Below are 18,353 nucleotides of genomic sequence, written 5' to 3' on the forward strand. Positions count from 1 at the left end.
AAAAAAAAAAAAAAAAAAAAAAAAGTATATTCAGTACTCACACCCCACTCCCAAGGAGTTATATTTAATTGGTTGGGGTAGTACCTGGATGTTGATCTTTAATTTTTAAGGGTCTCCAGTGGTATTAATATGCATCTGGGTTGAGAAACACTGCTTTGCCGCAGACTTTTAAAAATCCATAATCTAGTTTTTTTGGCCCGACTTACTGGACTTTCTACCAAAAGAAAACCTTTAATACAAAGGCCAGGCGTGGTGGCTCAATACCTGTAATCCCAGCACTTCGGGAGGTTGCGGCGGGTGGATCACCTGAGGTCAGGACAAAACCAGCCTGACGAACATGGTGAAACACTGTCTTTACTAAAAATGCCAAATTAGCTGGTCATGGTGGCACATGCCCTAGTAGCTGGGAGGCTGAGGCAGGAGAATCGCTTGAACCCAGGAGGTGGAGGTTGCAGTGAGCCGAGATTGCACCACTGCACTCCAGCCTGGGCAACAAGATCAAAACTGAGTCTCAAAAAAAAAAAGGAAATAAACTTTTTTAAGGCCTAGAAAGCTCAAATACATATTTTTTAAAGCAACTTTGTGGTGGCCCTTTATTTTCACAAAAATTAGTTTAAGGGATGATCTTTTAAATCTGTGGAACGATGCTTCCCAAAAGGAATTCCTAGAATACTGGTCCCTGGAAATGCTCTGGGAATTTATAACCAAATATATTTTGGGAAATCTATGTATAACACATTCTTTTCTTAGAGAATCACAGTGTTTGCATATTAAAAACTTCGAGAGAAGGCCTGTGAAGAGATACCTGCCTAAATAACCTTTTACCCTACTGTTTTCAATCCTACCTAATCATGAAACCCTGTTTTTTGAGGAGCTTTTAATATCATGTACTGAGTATGTTATAGAAACAGTGCTGAATAGGGGAATTGTTCCAAATTTTGTTGGAGTCGAGATTTATACCTTTGTGCCTCTGTCTCACCTGCCTTCTTGTTCTACTTCCTAGCTTCTTAAGAGAGTTTGAGGATTTTATTGCATTAGTAGAATTGACCTATGTCTACTTCTGGTCACCTAAACTAGACTAAGTTAGTTAGTTTACAATTAACATATTAAGATGGTATATTTTTCTTTTTTTTTTTCTTTTTTCTTTTTCTTTTTTTGAGAAGGAGTCTTGCTCTGTTGCCCAAGGCTGGAGTGCAGTGGCACAATCTTGGCTCACTGCAACCTCTGCCTCCCAGGTTCAAGTGATTCTCCTACCTCAGCCTCCCGAGTAGCTAGAACTACAGGCACCTGTCACCACACCTGGCTAATTTTTGTATTTTTAGTAGAGGGGGTGTTTCACTGTGTTAGCCAGGATGGGCTCGATCTCTTGACCTCATGATCTGCCCGCCTTGGCCTCCCAACGTGTTGGGATTACAGGTGTGAGCCACCACGCCCGGCCAAGATGACAGGTTTCTTAACGGTGTTCTCCAAAACTTTTTTTTTTTTTCCTACTGAAAAAACTTTAGAGTGGGGTCTTNGGGATTACAGGCTTGAGCCACCGTGCCTGGCCTGTTAATTTGTTTTGTTTTAGACAGAATCTCGCTCTGTTCCCCAGGCTGGAATGCAATGGCGCAATCTTGGCTCACTGCAACCTCTGCCTCCGGGTTCAAGCGATTCTCCTGCATCAGCCTCCTGACTAGCTGGGATTACAGGCGCCCGCCACCACGCCCAGCTAATTTTGTATTTTAGTAGAGATGGGGTTTCACCATGTTGGCCAGGCTGGTCTGAAAATCCTGACCTCAGATGATCCACCCACCTCGGCCTCCCAAAGTGCTGGGATTACAGGCGTGACCCACCGCACCCAGCCTCCTTTTGTTTTTTTTTTGTGACGGAGTTTTGCTCGTGTTGCCAGACTTTAGTGCAAATGGTGCAGTCGTGGATCTGAAACTCCCAGGCTTGCATTCCTTCCGCCTTGGTCTCCCAAAGTGCTGGGATTATAGGCGTGAGCCACCATGCCCCACCATGTCCTCATATTTCAAACTCTCAAAGCGGTCAGTGATCTCTAAATGGTTAAAAACAGCACTGAATGGCAATGAAGATAATTTTAAAACTATCTCCAACCACAGCTTCTTTCGCAGTCTGTTTTCTTATGTAAGTATCTGCTACCTAGCTGGGTGTGGTGGGTCATACCTGTAATCCTAGGACGCTGGGAGGTCAAGGCGAGCGGATCATCTGAGGTCGGGAATTCGAGACCAGCCTGACCAACATGGAGAAACCCTGTCTCTACTAAAAATATAAAATTAGCCAGGCGTGGTGGCACATGCCTGTAATCCCAACTACTCGGGAGGCTGAGGTAGGAGAATCGCTTGAACCGGGGAGGTGGAGGTTGCAATGAGCCAAGATCAGGCGCGCAGCACGAAGGTGCCCCTCTAATTTGTTTTCTGTAGAGAGGAAGTTTCGCTAGATCGACCAGGCTGGTTTCAGACTCCTAGTCCTCACGCATTACTCCTGCTTCAGCCTCCAAATGTGTTGGGATTACAGGCGAGCCACCGCGCCTGGCTGCAAAGAAACATTGTCTAAGTTAGACAGTATCTGAGCTAGGCCTTGAAGGATGGACATTATTTTGCAGGAGGGGAAAGAGGAGGGCAATTACAACAGAGGGGACAAGAATAACAACTGTAGAGGCAGTGGAAAAAGCAGGCTAAAATGTCAGGGGCTGGAGGGAGATGAGTCTGGGAAGACGGGCTGAGAACACCTTGAAGAGTTTTGAATGCCAAGTATCTACTTTTCCAGGTAGAATAGCAGGGCCGTATTACAATCTTTCGAATTTGTATGTTGACGTGACTCGTTAGAGGTGTGGTCTTTATTTTGGAATAATGTCATATTTCAGAAAAGTTGCCAGAAGAGTACAAAGAACTCTTTGTACTCTTAACAGCGATTAGCCAGTTGTAAACACCCCACTGCGTTCACCCCCAACCTCATTTCTTGCCAAACCTCCCTCCTTTTCAACAAGTCAGTATTTTACGTATTTCTCCCTTGGCTTGGGTGGACACCCCGCTCCTAGCCTGGCTGATTCTTCACACTGCAGGCTTCAATCACTCCCAGAAGACGTCCTTCACTCCCAAAATGAGGCTTCTCTGAAACGGCAAGGACCACCAACCAAATGGGACAAACCTGACGCCTCACCGAGCGCCTCCCACCGCGGCTTGGCGGCCGACTGCCGGGGGAGGAGGGGGCGTGGCCCGACAGCGGAAGTGCCCGGAACCCGGAAGTGTGAGCTCGCGCGCCGCTGCCGTCTGGGAGTTCTCGGAGTAAGAATGGCCTTGGAAGCGATGAACAAACGGAAGAGAAAGAGATGTGTCGAGGAGGGGTGAGTGGCGCGCGGCACGAGTAGCTGGGGAGGGATGTTGTACGTTCCCTCGTGCTGGCGAAGCGGTGGTGCGTGGCGTGGCTGAGTTTCTGGCGTCCGTTTCTAGAGAGAACCCTGACGACGGCGTTCGCGGGAGTCCGCCGGGAGACTACAGGGTTGGACAGGTCGCCAGTAGCTTATGCCGCGGCGAGCACCATTCCAGAGGTGGCACCGGTCGGCTGGCGGCCCTCTTCAGTTCTCTGGAGCCCCAGACTCAACCCGTGTACGTGCCTGTGCCTAAAGTAAGTCACTGGGCTTTCTTCCCGAATAGCTGGTTAAAACCACTTGCATATGAAACAGGCTTCTTACCTACCGCGTGAAGCGCGGTTTCTAAAGGGGCACACAGGATTCATTGTAAGTAACCTTTCATGACTCTTACATACCAATGAGAGAGAGGAGATGCTCATTTAGAAAGACCACTAAATTATGGCTTAGGGTCAGAATTCTGAAAGGATGGGGTCTCATATATAACTTCAAACTTTTAAAAAGGAAACCATCAAAAAAAGGAAACAGAATGAGGAGGAAGAAAGTACATCCCAGATTGAAAGACCACTTTTGCAAGAACCTGCAAAAAAAGTGAAAGCGAAGAAGAAACACACTAACGCAGAGAAAAAGTTGGCAAACAGGTTGGTAAAATTCTCTTATTTGATGTTAAAGAAATTAGGTGGTAAAGAAATTAACATTCCTATACCTGCAATATTCGTCTTAGTTTTATCTCATTTCATATTTCTACTTTTTTTCAAAACTTTTATTATGGAAAATCCAGTACATATAGAAAAGTTGAAAAGGCTAAGAAACCCCATGTACTCACCATCAGCAATTTAATACTTGGCCAACCTTTTGTATTTTACCCCACTCATATACCCCCTCATTATTTGTTTTTGTTTGTTTGTTTTGAGATGGAGTCTTGATGCCATGCCCAGGCTCACTGCAGCCTCCCCTTCCCAGGTTCAAGCGATTCTCCTGCCTCAGCTTGAGTAGCTGGGACTACAGGTGTGCGCCGCCATGCCCGGCTAATTTTTGTATTTTTAGTCGAGACAGGGTTTCACCATGTTGGCCAGGCAGGTGTCAAACTCCTGACCTCAAGCGGTCTGCCTGCCTCGGCCTCCCAAAGTGTTGGAATTACAGGTGTGAGCCACCGCGCCCAGCCACCCCCTCGTTATTTGGAAGCAAAAGGAAAACTTATGTTTCATCTATAAATATTTCAGCATGTATATAAAAGAGTTTGGTTTGCTTTTTTTTTTTTTTAAGACAGAGTTTTGCTCTTTTTGCTCAGGCTGGAGTGCAGTGACCTGATCTCAGCTGCTGCAACCTCGGCCTCCCGGGTTTAAGTGATTCTCCTGCCTCAGGTCTCCTGAGGATCTGGGATTACAGGCGCCACCCTGCCTGGTTAATTTTTTTTTTGTATTTTTAGGAGAGACAGAGTTTCATCATGTTGGCCAGGTTGGTCTTGAACTTCTGACCTCAGGTGATCCACCTGTCTTGGCCTCCCAAAGTGCAGGGATTACAGGCATGAACCACTGCGCGGCCTGGTTTACTGTTGTCTGGTTGGTTTTGTTTTGTTTTGTTTTGTTTTGAGACGGAGTCTCACTCTGTCGCCCAGGCTGGAGTGCAGTGGTGCAATCTCGGCTCACTGCAACCACTGCCTCCCGGGTTCAAGTGATTCTTCTGCCTCAGCCTCCCGGGCAGCTGGGACTATGGGCGTGCGCCACCACACCCAGCTAATTTTTGTATTCTTACTAGAGACGGGGTGTCACCATATTGACCAGTCTGGTTTCGAACTCTTGACCTCATGATCCACCTGCCTCAGCCTCCCAAGGTGCCGGGATTACATATGTGAGCCTCGGCACAAGTATGTTTAAGAACACGTTTGGTGTTCTTAAATTTATTCTTTACCCTCATTAACATTTTTTTTTTTTTTGAGGCGAGGTCTGGCTCTGTCACCCAGGTTGGAGTGCAGTGGTGCGATTGTGGCTCACTGCAACCTCTGCCTCTTAGACTAATCCAGCCGCCTGCCTCAGCCTCCTGAGTCACTTAGACTATAGGCACACACCACCATGCCCAGCTAATTTTTGTATTTTTTGTAGGGACGGGATTTTGCCATGTCGCCCAGGCGGGTCGCAAACTCCTGGACTCAAGTGATCCAGGCAGCTTTTTTTTTTTTTTTTAATTAGAAAAATAGAGACAGGGTCTCACTATGTTACCCAGGCTAGTCCTGAACTCCTGGGATCAAACTATCCTCCTACCTCCGCCTCCCAAAGTGCTAGGATTACAGGCATGACCTACCATGCCCGGCCAGCATAACGTTGTTTAACAGTGTATTTGAATCATGATCCAAATAGTGATCCCATCACATGTACCTAGGTAACAGTCTTCATTCCTCTCTTCTTTGTCACTCTCCTCAAACCCCTTATTTCCTTTTCCCTTTTCTCCTTTCAACTGAAGACCTTTTTACCAGGTCTGGAGTTATTAATCACTAACTGTTGGGAACTGCTATTTTTGTCCTCCTATTTAAACTTAATGTATCTGTACACAGCCTTATTTCTTCCCCTCTTTCTTAGGTGTCTTCCCTCTTGTCCAATATTAACTCAACCACCTGGTTGCTGTGTGTACCGTGTATGTTATTCTGCCGTTTTAGAGACTGTGCCGTCAGATCCATCCACATTCCCCTCTTTCCCTTGTCATTCATTTTGTTGTTGTTGTTGTTTTTGTTTTGAGATAGAGTTTTGCTGTTGCCGCCCAGGCTGGAGAGCAATAGTGCAATTTCGGCTCACTACAACCTCTGCCTCCAGGTTCAAGCGATTCTCCTGCCTCAGCCTCCTGAGTAGCTGGGATTACAGGCACCCACCACCACACCCAGCTAATTTTTGTGTTTTTTCAGTAGAGATGGGGTTTCACATGTTGACCAGGCTGGCCTCGAACTCCTGACCTCAGGTGATCCACCAGCCCTAGCCTCCCAAATTGCTGGGATTACAGGCGTGAGCCACTGTGCCCAGCCCTTATCCCTCTTTCTACTATATAGATGTGGTCAAGATTCTAATCTTTAAAAAGGACATTCCCCCCAGCCACCAAAAAAAAAACCCATATAATTGCGTGTCTCTGTTTGCTGCCATTCCCACAGTCCTTCCCTTCAGTCTAGCTTTTAGGAAAAGCAGTCTGTTCTTTTACTTTCTCTCTTTTCTTGACTCTGTTCACCCTTCCACGCACTTGCATTCTGGCGGTGGCGGGTTTTATTCTCTGTCCTGACTGTGCCACTGAAGCAGTGCTCACTGAGGCCACCCTGACCTCTCTGACATATGTAATGGGCAGTGCAGCTTTTGTCTTATGAGTCCTCTGTTACCCTTCACGTAGCTGCTTTTCTTGTTGAAGCTACTGGATTCTCTGAGAGAAATCTCTTTTTTTTTTTTTTTTTTTTTTTTTTTTTTGAGACGGAGTCTCGCTGTCACCCAGGCTGGAGTGCAGTGGCCGGATCTCAGCTCACTGCAAGCTCCACCTCCCGGGTTCACGCCATTCTCCTGCCTCAGCCTCCCAAGTAGCTGGGACTACAGGTGCCCGCCACCTCGCCCGGCTAGTTTTGGTATTTTTTAGTAGAGACGGGGTTTCACCGTGTTAGCCAGGATGGCCTTGATCTCCTGACCTCATGATCCACCCGTCTCGGCCTCCCAAAGTGCTGGGATTACAGGCTTGAGCCACCGCGCCTGGCGAGAAATCTCTTCTGATTGTCCTCTTGGCCAATTCTTTCTTGGGGTTATTGTGGTATCTTTTCCTCTGACTGCTCTTTAAATGTGCATTTCCCTAAGGGGTCTCATTCTTGGTCATGTTCTTGTGACTCTTTGTCACCCTTTGTTGGGGCAGTATCTCTTGTGCCCATCATGATCTCTCTCCTGATCTCCAGACATGTATGTTTGTTTGCCTCCTGGCATTTGCACCTCTTTTTTCCCTATGTACTTCCAGGTAAGAATGCTCCACTGGGAGCTCATCATTCTCATCAGACCTGTTCCTTGGCATGAGTGCTACCACTAGCCTTCTGGTTGCCTAAATTAGTGGCCCGAGAGTCATCCTGTCTTCTTTCCTCTCCTTGCTTAGCTAATCAGTTGCCAAGTCCTGATGATGCTGTTTTTTAATTATCTCTTTAATCTGCCTTTTCCTCTTCACCTCCTTCCCTGCTCTGGTCAGTCTGATTAGTCTCCTCAGATACACACTGTTGTAACCATATCCTTAACTGGTCTCCCTTCTCCAACCTTATCCCCTTTCTAATTACCTTCCACTCTTCTGCCCAAATGATCTTTTTTAGATGCTCTCAGTCTTCAGTGTCTCCTCATCTTCAATAGGATAAAATCTAAGCACATTTGTGTAACACTGAAGGTCCCTCCTGACCTGGTTCCCACCTTACTGTACTGTCTCATTTCCTTTCACTCCTGCTAGGCACTTTATATACTGTAGTGAGCAAAACACTAGACATGGACCCTGTCCTCGGGGGAGGAGTAATAACAGTCAGCTTTTATTGGACTGTGTACCAGACACTGATTTCCTCTTCTGAGAAGCCTTTCTTGTTTATGTGTGCATACCATATGTTGTAGCTGTTACCATTTTATTGTGAACTTGGTCTGTCTTTTCACTAGACGACTGGAGGCCTTTGATTGTTTCTTTACCTTTGTATCCTCAGAGCCCAGAACTGAGTAGGAACCTGGTAAGTATTTGCTGATGAGTGAGTCATTTTTATGATTCTTATTGGCTCTTCTCTTCCCTCACTCCTTAATATCCTTTAGTTCTCCTTTCAGATTGATGCTCAGACCTTGCTTATCCATATCCAGCAATACTTTATATTGTATTTACCATTTCACAATTTACTTTTGGTAAGAGTCCTTTAAATATTACAGAAGTATTAGAAGTAGGGACTCTGGTTTTTCCTATTGGCCATGTTGCTTGTACAGAGTAAGTAAGTACTCTGCTGCCATATTAACCTTTTTAGAGTCTCAGGGAGTGTGATAGTGCCCCTAAAGGTCTAGAGTAGAAAATGAAATTAGGCATTGATAGAGTGTAAACTAAATCTCCAAGAGCTTTAAGTGAATCAGTTTCTGTTTAGATGAACTTGCTGCTGCTGTTGCCTGGCAGATTTAATGTGTTCAAAAATTGAGCTTCACTTACTCTTGCCAGGTGCAGTGGTTCACACCTGTAACCCTAGCACTTTGGGAGGCTGAAGTGGGCGAATGGCTTGAGCTCAGGAGTTCAAGACCAGCCTGGGCAACATAGCAAAACCCTGTCTCTACAAAAGAAATATAAAAGGAAACTGGGCGTGGTGGTTCATGCCTGTAATCACAGCACTTTGGGAGGCCGAGGCATGTGGATCAAGAGGCCAGGAGTTTGAGACCAGCATGGCCAACACAGTGAAACCCCGTCTCTACTTAAAAAAAAATTAGCTGGGCGTGGTGGCAGGCGCCTGTAATCCCAGTTACTTGGGAGGCTGAGGCAGGAGAATTGTTGTGAACCAGGGAGGCGGAGGTTGCAGTGAGCTGAGGTTGCACCACTATACTCCAGTCTGGGCGACAGAGCTAGACTCTGTCTCAGAAATTGTGTGTGTATATATATATACACACACACACATTTATGTATGTGTATATGTATTTGTGTGTATGTATAAAAGGCTCACACCTTTAGTCCCAGCACTTTGGGAGACTGAGGTGGGCAGATCACTTGAGGTCAGGAGTTCAAGACCAGCCTGGCCAACATGATGAAACCTCGTCTCTACTAAAAATAAAAAAATTAGCCAGGCGTGATGGCAGGCACCTGTAATCCCAGCTACTTGGGAGGCTGAGGCAGGAGAATCACTTGAACCCGAGAGGCAGAGGTTGCAGTGAGCCGAAATTGCACTATTGCACTCCAGCCTGGGTGACAGAGCAAAACTCCGTCTCAAAAAAAAAAAAAAAAATTTAGCCAGGTGTGGTGGCATGCGCCTGTGGTCCCAGTTACTTGGAAGGCTGAGGTGGGAGGATTGCCTGAACCTGGGAGGTTGAGGCTGCAGTGAGCTGTGATTACGCTGCTACACTCCAGCCTGGGTGGAAACCCTGTCTCCAGAAAAAAAAAAAGCTTAACTTTTTCTAACTCTTGAGTTAAATCAGTTTTTTTCTAAAGATACTAGTCAGTTTCTAGATAAAGCTGCTTTAAAAATTTTGATATATTTGTGAGTGGTAAATCTAGGAAATTTCAGAAGACATTGGAAAATATTTCTAATTGGGAAGATAGGGCTGCACTTTGTCAAATACTAGACCTACCTGGTATGACTCTTACTGCTTATTTTGTTTTATTTTTTGCCTTAAAAAGGGAAAGTGCTCTAGCGAGTGCTGATTTAGAAGAAGAAATTCACCAGAAACAAGGGCAGAAAAGGAAAAATTCTCAACCTGGTGTTAAAGTAGCAGATAGAAAAATACTTGATGATATGGATGACACAGTTGTCAGTCAAAGAAAGAAAATTCAAATCAACCAAGAAGAAGAGAGATTAAAGAACGAGAGAACTGTATTTGTTGGGAATTTGCCTGTTACATGTAATAAGAAGGTAAGTTTGTGTATAGTAAAATTTTAGGGAAGTTAATAACTTTGTTCTTCCTGTGTTGAATAAGCATTCAGTAATAAGTCATGGATATAACTTCATTGTAAATTATTACATAAATCATCCTAATATAAATGGATTCCAATATCCACCCCCTCCTTTTCATTCCTGCAGTCCCTGCCCTAATTCAGGCTTTTGCAGATTATATTTGAATATTGCAGTGATGTCCTGCCTGGTTTCTTTCTTTCAGCCTTATCTCCTGTTATGTGCCACTAGAATATAAGCTCCATATGTTTAAAGATGTTTTTCTTTTTTCTTTTCTTTTTCCAGATAGGTTGTCACTGTCACCTAGGCTGGAGTGTAGTGCCATGATCATTGTTCACTGCAGCCTCAAACTCCTGAACTCAAGTGATCTTACTGCCTCAGCCTCCTGAGAAGCTGGGACTACAGGCGCATGCCACCACATCTGGCTACTTTTTGTATTTTTTTGTGGAGACAGGTTCTCGCTGTGTTGCCCAGGCTGGTCTCAAACTCCTGGGCTCAAGCGATTTGCCCTCCTTAACCTCCCAAGGTGCTGGGACTTCAGGCATGAGCCACTGGGCCTGTTCCTCTTTTTTCATCACTCTGTCTCTCTTTTTTTTTTTTTTTTTTTGAGACAATCTCGCTCTGTCACCCAGGCTGGAGTGCAGTGGCGTGATCTCGACTTACTGCAAGCTCCACCTCCCGGGTTCACGCCCTTCTCCTGCCTCAGCCTCCCGAGTAGCTGGGACTACAGGTGTCTGCCACCACACCTGGCTAATTTTTTGTATTTTTAGTAGAGACGGGGTTTCACTATGCTAGCCAGTATAGTCTCAATCTCATGACCTCGTGATCCGCCTGCCTCGGCCTCCCAAAGTGCTGGGATTACAGGCGTGAGCCACCGTGCTCAGCCTCATTCTGTCTCTTGACACCTGAAATGGTGCCTTGTGCCTGGTAAATATGTGTTGTTTAAAGAATGACGACGTCCTGCGTTTCTTCCATTGTGTGAGGATCGCTGAAGCAAAACCTGCCCTTTGTTTCTGCATGTTCATGTGATAGTAACTGTTGCAATCCTTAGCTCAGCATCCTGCTCATATTTTGAAGGACAATTTAAACTCTTACTTCATTAAAAACAGTAGAAAAACCTTTTGAGGCCAGGCGTGGTGTCCCACACCTGTAATCCCAGCACTCTGGAAGGCCAAGGCGGGCGGATCCCCTGAGGTCGGGAGTTCGAGACCAGCCTGGCCAACATGGTGAAACCCCTTCTCTACTAAAAGTTCAAAAAATTAGCTGGATGTGGTGACACATGCCTGTAATCACAGCTATTTGGAGGCTGAGGAAGGAAAACTGCTTGAACCCGGGAGGGGGAGGTTGCAGAAGCCAAGAGTGTGCCACTGTACTCCAGCCTGTATAACAGAGTGAGACTCCATCTCAAAAAAAAGTTTATTCCTGTTTTAAACCAATGTGAAAACATGAGAGAATCTATGGAAGGTATAAGTCTATCTTTAATTTACATGTGATAAAGGTTATAAAAGATTGAAAGAAAAGCATTATACATCCAATGGATACTAATAGGAACTTGAATTGTTTTTTTTTTTTTTTTTTAGACAGAATCTCACAAGTTTCAGTAATATTTTTTTGTTCATCCAACTGAATAGTCACCTACTTTTCCTGAAATGTTCTTAAAAACTAGCAGTAGGCTGGGTGTGGTGGCTCATGCCTGTAATCCCAGCACTTTGGGAGGCCGAGGTGGTTGGATCACTTGAGGTCAGGAGTTCGAGACCAAACTGGCCAACATGGCGAAACCCCATCTCTACTAAAAATACAAAAATCAGCTGAGCATGGTGGCGGGCGCCTGTAATCCCAGCTACTTGGGAGGCTGAGGCAGGAGAATCGCTTGAAGCCACGGGGGCGGAGGTTGCAGTGAGCCGAGATCGTACCACTGCACTGCAACCTGGGTGAAAGTGCGAAGCTCTGTCTCAAAAAAAAAAAAAAAAAAAATACCTGGCAGTAAGGATTATCGGGCAATTTTTCTTAATTCCCTTTTATAGCACTTACTTGATGTTCTGAGGGTGAGCTAATGTGTATGTGTTTTTTTTAATTTTAGAAGCTGAAATCGTTTTTTAAAGAGTATGGACAAATAGAATCTGTACGATTTCGTTCTCTGGTATGTTTCATTCCCCCATAAAATTACACTGCAACCTGGGTGAAAGTGCGAAGCTCTGTCTCAAAAAAAAAAAAAAAAAAAAATACCTGGCAGTAAGGATTATCGGGCAATTTTCTTAATTCCCTTTTATAGCACTTACTTGATGTTCTGAGGGTGAGCTAATGTGTATGTGTTTTTTTTAATTTTAGAAGCTGAAATCGTTTTTTAAAGAGTATGGACAAATAGAATCTGTACGATTTCGTTCTCTGGTATGTTTCATTCCCCCATAAAATTACATAATACTAAAATTTATTGCATTTACATCAGATTAACTTCTTGCTGTTAGTGAGATGGTGGAGCACTTTAACCTTTTGAATCAATAGGTTCAAATTTAACCCAAGAAAAGAGTTGCTCTTATTATCTACTGCTGACTCTTGAACTTTTTAAATAATGTAGTGAGTTTACTTAATAAAATGATACTCTTGCTATGAAAGCCTGCAATGTACTTTGTAGGGTGGATGGGTGAGTTATTTACTGTGTCAACAGAATAGGCTGAAAAGTTAATACTGGTTATCATTGCTGGAATCCTAGGCATTCTCTTCTTACGTCCCATCATATGCATTTAGTATGGGAGGTGGGTGTGATTGCTGCAAACAGTCCTTGTTCTCTGAGCACAGACAGATCAAGTGTTTAAGTCAATTTAATATTAAAACTTCATAGAAGTGAGTTGGATTTTACCAGCTTAGCACTCTGGACCAGTTATAGCCACATTCTTTGGAGCAGGAAATAAGTATCATTTATATTTGGTTTTCCCATACATGATTTTTTTTTTTTTTAACTGCATAGGCATAGTTAGTTGACGTACCATAGTGTACGTTTTTGGACACTATTGCATAATTAATGCATATTAGAATATAGGAAATGTTTATTCTGGTTTTTTTTTTTTTCTTTTGAGACAGAGTCTTACTCTGTCTCACCCAGGGTGAAGTTCAGTGGTGGGATCTCGGCTCACTGCACCCTTCGTCTCCTGGGTTCAGGTAGTTCTCATGCCTCAGCCTCCCAGGTAGCTGGGATTACAGGCGTGGTCTACCATGCCTGGCTAATTTTTGTGTTTTTAGTCGAGACAGGGTTTCACCATGTTATTTAGGCTGGTCTCAAACTCCTGACCTCAGGTAATTTGCCTGCCTCATCCTCCCAACGTGCTGGGATTACAGGCATGAGCCCCTGCGCCCAGCCTTTTTCATGTTTCTAATTGCTCTTTCTCATGTGATTAGTTTCTCACCCTCCATGGTTTCTCACCCTCCATACAGTTGACATTTTGGAGTGGATAATTCTTTGTTGTTGGAGGCTGCCCTTTGTATTATAGGATGTTTAGTAACATACATGGTCTTTACCCACTAGATGCTGGTAGTGCCCCCTGCACCTCAGTGTAACAATGGAAAATATCTTCAGGAATTGCCAAATGTTAGAGGAGGCACAACTGCCCACTTCTGTAGAAGTAGACGTTACCCAAAGTTTTGACAGTGCCCATAATTTCTGTCAGGGTATTTATTTCCCGCTCTTATCACATATCTTTTGTCTGCCCTTCTGAGTTCCATTTCCCCGTATTAGACCTTTGGCTAATGCATTGTTTGTGGGTGTCTTGTCATACCCTGATTTCAGTAGATCTGCTTACTTCCATCCATTCTCACCCCACCCCTATGCTACCTACTGATTTTTCTATGGTATTTAGTGGCACCCAGGCTGCAGGTTTTGTGGTTGCCTTTGACTCTGCATTGGCTCACCTATGCTAGTGTTTGCCATTCCTGTCCGTTTTTCGACTGTGATTTCTTCCTAATATGAGTCATTCCTTTGTTTTTTCCTTGTCCTACCTAAGTTGTCATTACCTCCTGTCAGAATAGTTGGAGAGGCCTATTATAGTTCCTACCTTCAGTCTTCCTCTAATTTGTCCAACAAAACGCTGTCAGCTCAGTCTTCCTGAAGCTCTTCTTCCCAGAACCCTTGCTTCTTTCCCTGCCTTGCATTAATGAGACGCCTTTCCCCCGGCTCCCTCCCTGCCCCCCACCAGCCGCCACACACACACCCCTCACTGGGCCTGCTGTTGCCTTCTCCCCTTTGGGGAGTCTGCCTTGATTCTCCCCAGTCTCTAGGCTACCAGTGTGTCCCTGCTATGCATTTTACTGCACCCATCCCTCATTATAGTACTTAGTACACTCTACTGAAATTGTTATTTGCCACTTCCACCAGACTGTAAGCTGTGATTACAAATACTCTGTTTTACTTCTTGTTGGGTTACCAGCACCTGTACATTGTGTTAATTATTCTCCCTGTCAGTGAAATACATCCTTAATTCTTAGTCTGACAGTTCTCCAGTGTGGTCCTGCCCATCCTGTGTTCCTCTACACGTGGGTTTTCTCTCCTTTGTCCCTTTGCTGGTCTATTTGTTTTGCTTGGAATCCTTCCTTAAGGTACCTTTTTTGCCTATGAAAGTATTTTTCAGTATGCGGCTAAAATGTCCCTTCTTCAAAGCTTTTCTGATACTTTATATCATTAAATGATGTTTTTTCCTCTGCATTATTCTTGTACTTTATTGCCTTATGTTATACTTATTTATTAATATCTTCAATGACAGGATGTAGACCGGGTGCAGTGGCTGATGCCTGTAACCCAGCATTTTGGGAGGCCAAGGCAGATCACTTGAGTTCAGAAGTTAGAGACCAGCCTGGCCAACATGGCAAAACCCCGTTTCTACTAAAAATACAAAAACTAGCCGGGCATGGTGGCGGGGGCCTGTAATCCCAGATATTTGGGAGGCTGAGGTGGGAGAATCGCTTGAACCTGGGAGGCAGAGGTTGTAGTGAGCCAAGATTGTGCCACTGCACTCTAGCCTGGGCGACAAAGTGAGATTCTGTCTCAAACACAAACAAAAAAAATACAAAACCAAACAATGGGATATAGACCCTGTACAGAAGGCACCCAATAAATGTGTTTTGATGATGTCATTCACATGTTGATTATTCATTTAGACATTTCTACATCTTGACTGCTTTTTTGAGGTTTGAGAGTTTGACTCTATTAGCAGTTTTAGCAAGATAAACTGTGAATAGAAGAAATAGTTAAAATTTCTTGGTTTTACTATGTAAACTATCAGGTTACTGAGAAAGAAAATAGGTTTTCCAGAAAAGATTTATAATAACTGCCCTACATGGCATTTACGTTCTACATGCTCCTAGATTGTAAACTTGCAGGGTTGGTATCTTTTCACCTCTATCTTCTCAGTACCTGGTTGCATTTGGCATGTTATCGACAGCTGTAGTTGTTGACGTGTATTTCTGCCTCTTCCATAAAGTTTTCCTTACCTACCCCATCCATTCTTAAAGGAGGCTATATGTGACTGAAAATAAAGTGAACCTGAATATAAAGGGTATTCCCATACTGCACAATGAAAGACACCATGCATTTTTTTGCCTATTAAAATATATAAACTCTTAGAGATACAGGTGATATGTCTTTTATGTTATTCATCAGTTTAGTTAGACATATTTAAAATTAGAATACATGATAAAATGTTACTTTATAAACTTTTCTTTTCCTTAACACTTTTCTTTCTTTTTTTTTTTCGAGACAGAGTCTTGCTCTGTTGCCCAGGCTGGAGTGCAGTGGCACTATGTCGGCTCACTGCCAGCTCTGCCTCCCGGGTTCATGCCATTCTCCTGCCTCAGCCTCCTGAGTAGCTGGAACTACAGGCGCCCGCCACCTCTCCCAGCTAATTTTTCGTATTTTTAGTAGAGATGGGATTTCACCATGTTAGCCAGGATGGTCTCGATCTCCTGACCTCAGGATCCACCCGCCTCGGCCTCCCAAAGTGCTGGGATTACAGGCGTGAGCCACCGCACCCGGCCTTTTCCTTACATTTTTCATGTGTCTTTCATCGTTGGTGTCTCTTCCTGGTGTCCTCCCTGTTGGAGTCATCTGATGCAGTTTGAGAGCCCAGAATCTTAACTTCTGTCTGGGTTTTTGAGCCTGTTAAATCTGAGCATGATGGTTTTGTTGGAAAAGCTTATCCTAAGCCACAAGCTTCATTTCATATAGCATTAGGATGATTGGCAAGGCACAGTGACTCATGCTTGTAATCCCAGCACTTTGGGTGGCCGAGGCGGGCGGATCATGAGGTCAGGAGATCGAGACTATCCTGGCTAACACGGTGAAAGCCCATCTCTACTAAAAATACAAAAAATTAGCCGGGCGTGGTGATGGGCACCTGTAGTCCCAGCTACTCGGGAGGCTGAGGCAGGAGAATGGCGTGAACCCGGGAGGCAGAACTTGCAATGAGCCAAGATCATGCAACAGCACTCCAGTCTGGGCGACAGTGCGAGACTCTGTCTGAAAAAAACAGAAAAAAAAAAAAATACATTAGGATGATTGTTTCTGATTTGTTTCCCTGGAATGTGTTTGATCACAGTGTACTGGAGTTGGATATTTAGACTTCACTTAAAATATTAATTTGAGGTAATATTTCAAATACTGTCTTTAATACTTTTTCTTTCTCTTAAAAGATTCCAGCAGAGGGAACTCTATCCAAAAAGCTGGCAGCAATAAAGTAAGTCTATAATTAGAGGAAGGGAGTCACCTTAAACTTTCTTCCTTTGTGGCTAAAAAGTGAGACTATTCCTTAACAATTTCATAGATTTTATTAATATAGTTGGATAATAGAGCATACTTGACTATTTGCTTCTGTATTTTAGAGCCTTTAAATTTGTCACATGTTTTTCTTTAAGCCATAATGTAAATTATAGAGTCGTAGAAAATATTACTGGAAATTGAGCCATGGAAATTTTACGAATGTTTTTAGTGTTTAGAAGAGACTGTAAAGCTTCATGCCTGAATTTTCTCATACGGATTACAAATGCCTTGTTTCCTGTGTTTTTCCAGAGAGAATTCATGTTTGCTTGTGCTGGTCACCTGGGTATACTGCCAGCCTGTGACCTCTTGACATTCTCTGTCTGAGGGTTTTGGACCATACTGGTAATGGCTTGTTTCCAGTGCTCGGGATTTTTTTGTTTCCCACTCAGTGCCAAGAATGAAACATACAAGTCTCCTTGTTCGCTCTTCCATATGGAAGACTTATTTTTCACTCACCTTCAGCTTTATGCTGGTTTCCTATTAGTCTCATAGCTTGGGTGTTTTTCTCTATTAATGGTACGTGAAATGATGAAGTTTATGATCAGAGATTTGTTTATATTAGATAAAATATAAGGTACTTTGGAGACATTTCTGGGAATCCTGTTCTATCAAACTTTTGTATGACAACAGTCCCTTTGGACATCTTGGTGACTCCATTTCAATATTCAGTCTTCATTTGGAGTTATTTCGCTGACTAGGTCTTCGCCAGTTTTTCCTCATAACCATCGCAGTGCCAGCTGTATAGTTAAGATTTGATGAATATATAGGTTCCTACAGTGTTTACTGAGGTAACCAAAGATGCAGATCCTCCTAGATACCAGGCATTGTTCAGTGCTGTGGATACTAAAAACTTTTTTTTTGAGACAGAGTCTTGCTCTGTCACCCAGGCTGGAGTGCAGTGGCCAGATCTCAGCTCACTGCAAGCTCCGCCTCCCGGGTTTTCGCCATTCTCCTGCCTCAGCCTCCCAAGTAGCTGGGACTACAGGCGCCCGCCACGTCGCCCGGCTAGTTTTTTTTTTTTTTTTTTGTATTTTTTAGTAGAGACGGGGTTTCACCTTGTTAGCCAGGATGGTCTTGATCTCCTGACCTCGTGCTCCGCCTGTCTCAGCCTCCGAAAGTGCTGGGATTACAGGCTTGAGCCACCGCGCCCAGCCACTAAAAACTTTAGTAAGATGCAACCCTTCTTTTTGAGTCATACTTTTATTTCTGTATGAGGTTGAAACCCAGGAGCCTAAATTTGAACAGAAACAGAGGTTCTGACAGGTGTATGTACAAGTACTACTGAGGAGTTTAGCGGGATATGTTAGAAAATTGGAATTTTCACACTGTACCGTCAGCTTCTCCCCCAGCCCCATCTCATTGTTTTTTGTTTGCTTTGTTTTGTTTTGTTTTTAACATACAAGCTCTTGCTGTGTCACCCAGACTGGAGTACAGTGGCAAGATTTTGGCTCACTGTAACCTTAAACTTTTGGGCTCAAGTGATGCTCCCATCTCAGCATCCCCAGTAGCTAGGACTACAGATGTGCACACCACCCTTGCTATTTTATTTTATTTTATTTTATTTTATTTAT

At 44.0% G+C, this 18,353-nt stretch overlaps 1 protein-coding gene across 2 annotated transcripts in view; it reads left to right on the plus strand.

The window, feature by feature from the left end:
- Positions 1-18,353, plus strand: part of RBM34 (RNA binding motif protein 34) — a 43,779-nt gene that overhangs the window by 10,748 nt on the left and 14,678 nt on the right. The window contains exons 1-7 of one of the 2 annotated variants that reach the window (XM_017862260.1): positions 1,945-2,130; positions 3,068-3,349; positions 3,456-3,630; positions 3,878-4,014; positions 9,710-9,941; positions 12,061-12,120; positions 16,656-16,699. In XM_017862260.1, coding sequence (XP_017717749.1) covers positions 2,066-2,130; positions 3,068-3,349; positions 3,456-3,630; positions 3,878-4,014; positions 9,710-9,941; positions 12,061-12,120; positions 16,656-16,699 — 995 coding nt within the window. In that variant the 5' untranslated portion in view covers positions 1,945-2,065. Of the gene's footprint in view, positions 1-1,944; positions 2,131-3,067; positions 3,350-3,455; positions 3,631-3,877; positions 4,015-9,709; positions 9,942-12,060; positions 12,121-16,655; positions 16,700-18,353 lie in introns of those variants that run through there. The other variant, XM_017862259.1, reaches the window with a different exon arrangement.

This window comes from Rhinopithecus bieti, unplaced genomic scaffold, assembly GCF_001698545.2.
Source record: "Rhinopithecus bieti isolate Rb0 unplaced genomic scaffold, ASM169854v2 scaffold_57691, whole genome shotgun sequence".
Lineage (NCBI taxonomy): Eukaryota > Metazoa > Chordata > Mammalia > Primates > Cercopithecidae > Rhinopithecus > Rhinopithecus bieti.